This window comes from Anoplophora glabripennis, unplaced genomic scaffold (assembly GCF_000390285.2).
Source record: "Anoplophora glabripennis isolate ALB-LARVAE unplaced genomic scaffold, Agla_2.0 scaffold649, whole genome shotgun sequence".
Taxonomy (NCBI): domain Eukaryota; kingdom Metazoa; phylum Arthropoda; class Insecta; order Coleoptera; family Cerambycidae; genus Anoplophora; species Anoplophora glabripennis.
The window spans coordinates 69,367-80,962 of record NW_019417210.1 but is presented as its reverse complement, the minus strand read 5'-3'; the positions used below and the strand labels follow the sequence as shown (position 1 = coordinate 80,962).

The following is an 11,596-nucleotide window of genomic DNA, read 5'->3' as shown; positions in this document are numbered from 1 at the left end:
GACAATTAGAAATTACAAACCTAATTTTGATTTCGTTATGGTTGTAACTTCTTTAATGGAATATTGTAACATCTACAGTAATATGAAAAAGTGTTTCAAAAGTTGCATCAAGTTAAATTTTTAATTGAAGTACTTTTTTGTATTAATGATAATACCAGAGCTATAAAGAAATCACATCTCATATGATGATGATAGAGAATGCATTGAATTTGGTACAGGTTTGGATTAAAATGGAAAATTTAATTTTACATAAAGAGGATAATAAAGCTCTATTGACTGTGATACATAGGGTGTCCGGAAATTAATGGGTTACATTTTAAGAATGGAATCCTTAGATGCTTCCTTAAAAAGTTGTGTTAATATTAAAATAGAGTAGAAAAGTGATTAAACGGTTTTTTAAAGAAAGATTAATGCAAAGTAACTTAATCTACATCCGTTTATTTCAATTGAAGACAACTACCTTAAAATATGACTTATTCATTTCTAGACATCCTGTAGATTAAGCTGTTTAACTTAACTGGAACAGTCAATTATGCTTTTCTCAAAATGTCATGTTTGTTGTTGAATTTTTCTATCGCATGAGATAAGTTGTGACATCCTTTAATAGAAAATTGGAAATTTTACATTCAATTTTAGAAACTGTTATAATTTGTACTGATTCATGTGTCCATTTGATAAAATTATGTACAAGCATTGAGTGTAAAATATATATTTTTCTGTTAAAACCGATTCTATTCACATCAAAATGTCTTTTCACCACTTTGAATGCAGTTCCGGAAAATTTAGGTCGAGAAGTATCAAATTCTTCCTCAGCTCTATCAAAATGTTGGTTAGTCGTATGGAATGTCTTTAATGGGTCACCGTCGTAACGTCCTGACAAGACCGCTGATTTTCAGTTGCAGGAAGTGGATGTAAAGTGTGATTTAGAGAGGCAGTTCAAAGCGTCCGTCAGTTTAAAAGCTCGGCACATTAGTCGATGCCCGCAAACGAGAACACTTCTTTTTTATTATTCGACCTTTTTTCTTCATCACTGACCCTGAGTTAAAGTTAAAATGAAATAGGTGACGGTAACCTTAAATTATCTTGATACTTTTGGAAAATTTATTGTTATATGAGAATAATATGTATTAAAAGAAGCGTATAACACCATTTTTTTACGCCTCAAAAATAACCTGGATTTATTAACAGAAAACATGCATAAAAACTCTATTTTGCTAAAATGTTTTATTTTTGAAAACTCGAAAATGGATTTTTTCAAAGTTCCAGGAACACAGTGTAATAAGTGATAGTAACCTTTCTTACACTTATCTGATACTGTTGAGAACATTTATTTTATATGACATTTTAACACAGAATAATATACAGGGTGGGCCATTTTAATAGCCTCACGCTAATATCTCCGACAATTTAGGTTCCAGCAAAAAATGACCTATGTTGTAGGTTTTGGTGGAAAAAAACTGCTATTGACCTTCAATTTGACCTTGAGCTCACCGGTAAAGGTCGGTAAAGGTCAACTTCAAATTTTCAAATAAGTGCCCCTATTTTGGACCTCGGAATTGAAAAGAGCGAAAAATTTTAAATTCAGATGGTATCTTTTGTCATGGGTTCAAATGACCTCATTCTGAAGTCAGCACAATATTCAAGCCAGTTTCTCCAGGTGGTTGTTTCTATCAAAAAATTACCTCCTTAAAATTTGTAGGGATAGGGTCTAATTAGTACTGACTTAAATTTAACCTTAAGGTCATTTGAATTAAAATTGTACGTTCGAGATGGTATAACGTTATTATTGTATGTGATCTGGACAAGTCATTTCTAGGTCAAATGTTCAATAATCACTCAGAAGCTCTCAATTTAAATGTAATTTTAAAAATTAAATTAATTTCAACAGTGACATAGGTAATTTTATCCTCGGAATGACCTTATGAGGTCATTATGACCCATGGCAAAACACACCATCAGAACGTAAAATAATCTGCAATTTTCAATTCAGGTCAATAATAGGTGTTCCAGTTTGAAAATTTGAAGTTGACCTCGACCGACCTTGACCGGTAACCTCAAGGTCAAATTTAAGGTCAGTAACAACGTTCTTCCATCAAACCCTACAACTTTCATAGAGATCATTTTTCCTTAGAATTAGCTTGGGACGATTAAAATGGCCTACCCTGTATATTAAACAAAGCGTATAACACCAATGTTTGACCTACTCCTCAATCGTAACCTAGATTTTATTAACGTGTATAATACAAAAATAATAAAAACATAACAAAAACGCTATTTTGCTAAAATGTTTCATTTTTCAAAAACTCGGAAAACATAAGAAATGACTTTTTAAAACAAGTGTTAGAAGCACACTGGAAAAGTATATAATGTTTCAAATGTCTTAGAGTATTAAGAAATAAAACAGGTCTTGCTTTCATAGTATTCCGGTCAAAATAGACATTTCAAATAACGAAAATTCCGATAGAGCTAAATTTCGGTGGAGACCTTGGGTACACCATTAGAAATAAAGTGTCAAAAGTCCCCATCGATCCCATATGTGCTAAAAAAGTTTTTCGGTGTCAAAGGTCAAAATTTGAGGTTTTTTGGATTTTTTTCGAAAACGGTAAGTTTTATCAAAAAAGTAGCCCAGACAAAAATTATAGATCCTAAAATTATCTACAAAAATGGACCACATACTTTTTTTTTCTAAGAATGACCATTCCTGAGATATCGCGATTCTAATAGTTGAAGGAGTCACGTTCTACATGATAGGCATACATTTCCACATTACCTGTGAGGTAGTGCACTTTGGCGCGTTTTTTTTTAACGTGCTTTCCCCGGTAGGCCTACTCCACGAACTGTCATGACGAAATTTTCAGGGTTAATACCCTTTTAACTGCTTGATGATTATTGATATTGGTTATAGACTTTAACTGTAGTTGTGATTTCTTTTGATATTTTAATCTGATTCATACTCTTCAAAGTCTTCTTCTTTTTCTTCCTATTCTTCTTGCTGGATGTTCATAAATTGTTCAAATGAAGATGAATCACATGAATCTTCGTCTGTTGTATTCAATTGGACATTTAAGCAAGACTGGCTTTGGCAATGAGTACACGCTGAAGAACACAGTAACCCTACTCTTCTACAGCCACATTTAGCACTACAACCTTTTTTTGGAATTGCAAAAAATAGTGTTTAGAAGTTTTTCCGGAGCAGGTGGGAGTAAAATTTGAATCCGTTCCAAAGTATTATCTGTTAATTTCCAACCCCAGTCTTCTGGGTTCAGTTGATTTCCTAGCTATGTCTGAACTTGATAGTATGCTCGATACAAGTGTTGATTAGCAGAAGCCGATGTTGGAGGAAGACAAGATAGTTGTACTTGTTTCTTGTTTCGTGTATTTTTTACAAAAGTTTTTACAATAGAGTATGTCTCTATTGAGATGTTATTAAAGGCCATGCGAGTAGAGGGGATTGACTAAGGGACTGAGTTTGTTTTGAGTGTATATTCTCAGAATAGTATAGTTTATACATATAACAGACACAAATAGGCATTTTTACTTGTATTAAGTGCCTGACTATGTATATACGTGGCATATATGTGCATATCATGTAGAACGTGACTCCTTCAATTTTTAGAATCGCGATATCACAGGAATGGTGATTCTTAGAAAAAAAAATATAAGAACCATTTTTGCAGATAATTTTAAGATCTATAATTTTTGTCGGGGCTGCTTTGATAAAACTTCGAAGAAAATCCAAAAAAACCTCAAATTTTGACCTTTGACCCCGAATAACTTTTTTAGCACGCATGGGATCGATGGGGACTTTTGACACTTTATTTCTAATGGTGTACCCAAGGGCTCCACCAAAATTTAGCTCTGTCGGAATTTTCGTTATTTGACCACTATTTTTATGACTAATTTGACCGGACTGTAGTACCTGCGAAATAGCAGGTTGCTCTCTGCCAGTTTAGTATTTTTAATGTCTAGTCATTGTGTGGCGCTGTTAACATCTCATCTATAAAATCATTTTTTTTACTTTTTTACCTTTATTTCCTCAGTAATAAGTGACTTCTCTGTAGCAAAAAATTATGAAATGTGTTTACCACATTGAAATAAAAACTTCCAATATTTCAGAGATTTTGTAAAAACTTATGTACTCTGTACAAAGCCATACGTTTTTGTTGAAACACATTATATGAAGTATATCACACAGTTGCAGAAGACAAAGCAAGTAACATTGCCACTGCCAAATATTTATCAAATTCCCATATTGCATCAACTGTCAAATAAAACAGTACACGTATTACGTATCATAGTTCTCGCACCAATTGTGCCAAATCAATTCAGTGATGATATGTTTTAAATACTTGTCTCATATGTCACTCTAGAACACATTTGACCATAAACTAATAGACTGACCTGACAGGGCGTAATATTTGTTAAGCTTGTGAACAGATATAAATGGGAATAATGGAAGGGTAATATTTTATGATATTTATGATGATGTTCGAACTTTTTTCCATTCCGTGAAGCTCAATTATTAATAAATAGGTATTTAGGTAACTAATCTAAAAAGCGGTTAAAATCGACATCGAAGGCTGTCTGAGTATGCCCATATGTAAAAGGCCAAAGAACACTCCTTTGCATGAGTTAAATAAAATATTTTTTTACATTGTCTTTTAGTATATCAGCACGAAAATAATTTATCTGTAGCTGAAGAAAAGAATAGCTAGTAATTTCAAGGCTTTCATAGCCTATGCTCATTCATCCCTGGGATGACCATGTCACTGAGGAAAGGATTATATAGGTATGACAAAGAGATCGGTTATTCCAAGCCTTAAGACCCGACCGATCTAACCATCCTGAGAAACCCAACATGCCTTAAATGAAGGACAATACGTTTTCAAAACACCGAGGTACTTGTGAGAACGACATGGTAGATAACCCGGTGAGTTAGGAAACACTGGAAATAGAACAATAAGTAATATAAATTATGAATAAGTCTTTCGAATGAACAGAATCTGGTTATCCTTTGTAAAAGAACAAGACAGCAAGGTGGAGATACCTGATACACTAGTTTTAAAAGCATACATAACGGCACCGACGATACCAAAGACGACCATGGGAGCACACCCACTATCCTACAGTGCAGACTCGCAGATCGGGGCCACGCCCTTTACCCCACTCCACAGGATCAGAAGCGCGCGCGACTGTACTGATGTAATCGATGTAAGCGGGGTGTGTAACCCAACTCCCACTATTATAATGCGCAGGTCTAGATGTGCGATGTACCCCACGCCACAGGACTAGAAGCGTGACGTGAAGTGGTGATGCTGACGTAACTGGGACCAGAGGCCTACTTTTGAAAGTACTTTTCAACTTTTCACTTTTCATTTTACAAATGTAGAAAACCGAAGAGTAAAGTCTTATAAAAAAATGTACATTACATAAATATAATGCGTTTTAAGAAGCTTCAGCTTTTCGTTTACACTGTGCAGATTACCAACTTTTGAATAATAATTTTGAAAATAGCAAATAGCTAGAAAAGTTAAGAGTATGTAGTGAAAAGTTGAAAAATACATACAAAAAACAGGGCTCAGGTAACGACACCAACACTATAAGACCAATGACGAGGTACCAATCAGCTTAAGTAAATATTGCGCATCAATTGCGTAGAATTCTCATTGAAGCAAAATTTACAACACGTTAAGGGAAAACATTTTTTTTGTTACAGTCGTCTTCTTTACATAATCCGAGTGTTAATCCCTAGTTTCGTAGCCTAAGATTTAAATTCTAAGGCTACCGTGTCGATATATTTGGGTTATGTAGAGATCTGTAATTTATATCGGGGGGGATCCCTGAAAACCTTATAAACTTTTAAACGTCCCAATATTGTAGACTCACACCAAGGACCAGAGGCCCTTCCATATAAAACGTTAGATTGAATGGCGCTGAGGAGGCACAAACAATTTTTTCCTTCTTCGTTTATCCTTCGCTGGCCAATCCTGTGGAGGAACGGGATGTTTGCATTCTTATTTTCCGGTTTGTTCGCGTCATGGAAAAAGTAAATACCGACATATCTGACGCATATTTTATTCTGCCGCATAGTCCAGTAGCTTTAAATATCACATGTAATTACATGGTAATTCATTCAGAATGTCATTAATTTTAAGGGAAGATAGGGAAAACTGAGTAGAATACGAATAAGCCATTAAAAAATATTTTCAAATCATTATTTAACCCCTTTTCGGACCGCTCCTGACCCCTGACCCACAAAGATTTATCATGAGAGAATCTTGACCTACCGTATTATTCGGTCACTAACCTAGTTTTTACTACGTTTTTAATGTATAGTGAACGACAAGGAAAAAACAGATCTTTTTACTTAGACTCATGAATGAATAAGATATTTTTTGAATTTTAAATATTAAGAAGTATTATTTATTTATTAATAGAAACAAATGTATAAAGATAATAACTGTTTTCGAATGTTAGGTTAACAATTTAGTATTTTTTTAATATTGTCAACGTCTTCACTGTTTTATAATTGAATATGAGTTTTTAGTCTATTAATTATTCAGTTTGTAGTACGTATACCTTATTGCGCGTCTTATTGCTTTTCAAAGAGTAGTATGGTACCTACCTATTTAAAATATCAGAACGGCTAAAATAACACTCATCTAACCACAGCACTTTGTTAAAAACGTTGGTATCCCATCTGATTTTGAAACTAATTGCAAAATTGAAGACGACTGAGGAAACCAGCTGTTTCGCTTCAATGTTCGAACGTTCTGTGGCCGCCACGCCGACGCATTCCCGGTCAGAAAATGTGAGAGCGCCGAGTTAAGGGGTAATTTGCTTATCTTTTAAAAGGTCGAGTAAAATTTTTTCTTCCATTTTCTATCTTTATTGAGCCTTCCGTATACGTGGTTAAAATTAATTATATTATAAGTGAATCACCCTGTATATCTTGGAGGCTTTGATAACAGCCTAAAGGCCGTTTTCATCTTTCTTTTCTGCATAACGTCGGTTTTCAAATCTCTACCAAATCTTCTTCACTTACGTATCTATTACTATTTTACCTCCCATTTCTGATAATGCAGTAACTACCAAGAGAAGTTGTGTATATATTTTTTCTGAAATAATACACTGGGAACAAGAATAATATCAAACATTATATAAAACCTTTTATTTTCTACAATTTCATTTTGTACGAATATATTGCTTAAAAACTAAATGTATTCCAAACCTTCCTTGCTTTCTGGGATAGGAGAGAGGGCAGATACAGGATCAGTCGAATGTGCTGGTGACGCTGTAGATTTTAAATGATCTGGATGAGCTTGAAAGAACTGCGACGCGTTCTGACCCTGCGCATGTTGGATGCACTGGGAATGCTGTGAAAGAGCAGGATCGAAAATGGTAGAACTAGATTTCTGATCGTAGTAGCCACTGTCGGCGTTGAAGAGAACGGTCATAACCGCCTGCTGAACAGCGCTTTGTACCAATGGAGAATACATTCTCATCCTTTTAGACACCAGGTTGCCAAAGAGGTGGCATATGTCTTCTTCGTCCGTTTTGGATGTAGATGCAGACGATGAAGTTGGATTCTTATTTAATGGTCTGTCGTCTACGTCACTTGTCTTGCGTTTTTTATTTATGGACTGCCTCAACCTTGGTTCATCGTCAGTCGTAGTGTCTTCACCGAGAGGATCTTCCAAACGCTGTTTCTGAAAAGAGAATACATTCAATTTTTTTAACAGATAATTACAGATACCCGCAGTAGCCGCCGAGGTATCCGAGATATTTCTTATATGAATTCTATGACTAATTTTAAGCAAAAATTATTGTCTTCTCTTTCCTGAATTCGCAACGGTTCTTGAAATATCGGGGTTTGAAGTTGCCAAGTCGTATGGATAGTTGCTAAAGAGTAAATTACATTGTTGCGATTAAAGGGCTTAGAAAAAAATGTGGTTTATTTTAATAAAAGCATAATGACAGTTCCATAATGGAACGGAACACCATCATTTAAAAAGAACAACGTCCTTCTGATTTGAAGACGAATGTCCTGAAGTAGTAAAGACGGATCGTTCTCCCATTATTAATTATTCCAGTCCAAATGTTTACGGAGAATGTTCTCTGAAAATAGGTTTCTCGAATAGCATGAGATTTTTCGATTGCCCACACATAATCGTTGTGGAAATTGTTGCTTCCATGTCTGGTAAATGAAGCTTTGTCACAGAAAAGAGTTCTTGAAAGAGTATCCAGATTATTGCTACACCATTCACAAAGACGGACTCTTTGGGGAAGATCCCTGGAGAGAAATTCTTGTACCGGTTGGTATTGATATTGATGCAGTCCGTTTTCTTGCAAACTGTCTTGCACAGCCGTCGTACTTTGTTCAGTAAGTACAGAAATTCTTCTTATACTAGTACAAGGATCATTTTCAACAAGCTAGCTCTTCTGCAGCATTGTTTCTTCGCATAATTTCCCTTCCACAAATCGGTTTAGCGAATGCATATGTTAATCGAGGAAGAGTGTAGGTTCTATTGAACGTTTGCTGGTCTGGAAGACGGCAACCAACAATTTTTTTCTAATCCCAGCCAAGATGCTAATTAATAAATTAGCTAGCGCTCTAGTGGCAACAATGTAATGTACTCTTTAAGAACTACCTATACGACCTGGCAACTTCAAACACCGAAATAACAAAAACCGTTGGGAATTCGGGGAAAGTGAATGGAATAATTTTTGCTTAAAATTAGTCGTAGAAATATCTCGGATACCTCGGCGGTCTTAATTCTAATTTGTTAATAAATCAAGGAAACTAAGATTACAGAAAAATGTAATTAGTAGTAGTTCATAGACTTCATTATTGAATAAGCAAACAAATTAAAATGATTTGGATGTTCTTTAAGTTCATATCACAGCTTCAGGAGCTCAGGAGATTCCTTTGATAATTTAAATCAAAATGCCTTCATGAACCAAGAACCTAAAATAACTCGTTTTAAGGATACAGATTGTTGGAATTAAAACAAAATTATCACATTATAGCCAATCTCATAATTGATGTGATAAAGCCTCTTTAGGTAAAAGTTTTCTTTAAGCTAAAGTATACTTTAAGTGATCATATAATGTCACTCGATGTCATAATCAATTTTAAAGTATTTATAGCTAATGTTTTTTTCAACTGTTGTTGGCTAAAGTAAATCTAGAACAAATTTGATTTGAAGTGTCTCAGTTGTCAGTTAGCGTCATTACTGACATCTGGCTTGTCATTTTTTATTTATTTAAAAATTTGATTGATCAAAGCATGGCAACTTGATTTTAAGAATTCGATTTTTACCTTCTGCATTTTTAAAACACATATAACCATGTTAATAATTTCGTCACTTTCGTAAGTAATTAACAGTAGGACAAGAAGGAAAATTAATGACTGCAATTTAATACCATTGCACAGCACCACAAAAAAAAAGATATGTACCAGATACCTGAGCATATAGATGATGTGTATTTTTTAATGCTGAATCCGAATCCGCACGCCAAAAACGAATTTATCAGGTCATGTTTTAGTACAACGCTAAAATAACCCCTAAAATAGGGTAAAATAGTGAGGATAAAGTAAAGCTTTATAATGAAAAGCTACAATTTATAGTTACTTTGAGAAAACATTTTAAAATAATAATTTGAGCTTTGGAAAGAAATATATACGAACTAAATCTACATTCACCCTTATGAAGGTGTAAATTCAACGCCTAGGATTAAATAAATAATGTTATTGCAAAACAATATGAAAAACCATAGGCTTTTATTTTATACTACCAAATATATCAAAAATGTAGGTGCAAAGACAGCATACCAGAAAGAAATAATACAATTTATCCCTCAAAGGGTTAGAAACCATCTACTGTTCAGTATCACACTTATCCTTTTAAGTCACACATTTTTCTATTCAATATTTTTGCCTGAATTTTGTCACCACGGGTTTTTGGTGTCGCTGATTACGAATGTGAAGCCCGAATCCGAAAATTCTTGAATAAATCAAATAATACACACGATCTATGTACTCATGTCTCTAGTACAGAACTTTTCTTTATTTGTGAGGCTGTCATCATTATATTCTATCTATTTATATCAAATTTCAAAACAAATATTAAGGAAAATACTATTTTTTATGAATTCCAACACTCTGTATATTTATAAAGAGGCATTTTCGAACAAAGGTATATTTGATCCATTATCTTGTTTTGGCAACAAGTTTCAGTTAAATTTTTTACATCTATTTATACCTCACCCTGTATAAAATAAACTTAAAAATCACCCTGAATAAGTTTTCTCCTTGGAAATAATAAGCGTTAAATACACTGATCTAGCTTTCAAAATACTCAGTCCTATTAAGTCTCTACTAAAATTAATGACAGTACTTCGCATTATATTGATCACTGGTGAACTTGTTTTTCAATCAAAATAGTAAATTTTAGTATTTAAAATTATATCATTAGCCCATATTTCATTAATCTCAGGCCAATCTTCAAGGATATTTGAATAAATGTGATCTTTTTATATATAAGAACCCTGTATCTCCAGAACTAGTATACTTTAGACTTTTGGTTCATTTTAAACCAAAAATAGCTTTCCAATGTTGATACATAGACTTAAAAAGGACGTGGTTGAAGACAGGCTAAATCTGTCTCACCCTTGAACCACATTTTAAAACACTCTGTAGATCAACAGACAGAAGAATCGGCAGATTTAAATGTTAGGCCCTGTATGCGCCAAGAACAAATTTAATACAAACTTACATCTGTCGTCGTCTTCCAAGACTGATCCATATCCAAGAGAAACGACAGGCTTCTGAAGGCGAACCAATTGCTTACATACATCTCATCAGTTTCTGTACACAAGAAAAAACGAAATATTAGGGCACTTAAGTCAACAATAGGAGCTCCGAATAAATTTAATATCGCCGGATACCGACGAGAAAAAAAATAGAGAAAACTTATTTACCTCTTACTGCCGCTCGACTTTTCCTTATTTTAGATTTCTCCCTTCTCAGCGACGACTGCAGCGAGAATATCTTCCTCCGACATTCCTCAGTCGTCGCATTTATTTCCCCGGCGAGGTCTTCCCAAGCGTCTTCCTTCAAGCTCTTGTTGTAGTAATGCGGATGTTTGTGGTCCCACAATAATCTCTTCGCCTTGTACATGTCTATGAACTGCAACGTACGCTTTTCGTTCCACATAACTTCGAATTCTTGAACACGTACACGCTCACTTCTCGCAACGAAACAACGACTGAGGTGAGGAGCGAGGCGCGGCGCGAGGTACGGGCGAATGATACATGGTGCGTTTGCCATCCAACCACGCCTGCGTAACATGGCGAAGCAGACGCCCTTGACTCGTTCCGTTCTGATATTTTCGTTTGAATACCGATAAGCAGCAACGGAGCAGTGAAGCGGCGTGCCGTGTGCTTTGTTCGTGGCGTGTTTGTCGCAGCGGCGTAGGCTCGGGATTTTCATGCTTTCCCCAAAAAAATCAAAATCCCCTAATTCTTATTGTGCTAAAGACGAACCTGAAGATAGTTTTGTGCCTTGAATATAGTATTCGGGAAATAGTCCAGG

The 11,596-nt window shown here is 34.8% G+C and overlaps 1 protein-coding gene across 1 annotated transcript; it reads right to left on the bottom strand.

Moving 5' to 3' along the window:
• Window positions 1-7,183: 7,183 nt before the first annotated feature.
• Window positions 7,184-11,255, bottom strand: LOC108912115. The gene is made up of 3 exons (XM_018717280.1): window positions 10,984-11,255; window positions 10,779-10,870; window positions 7,184-7,709 (listed from the first exon to the last, which is right to left on the bottom strand). The coding sequence occupies exons 1-3, from the start codon at window positions 11,216-11,218 to the stop codon at window positions 7,215-7,217; spliced, it is 822 nt and encodes a 273-aa protein (XP_018572796.1). The 5' UTR covers window positions 11,219-11,255; the 3' UTR covers window positions 7,184-7,214.
• Between the last annotated feature and the right edge of the window lie 341 nt (window positions 11,256-11,596).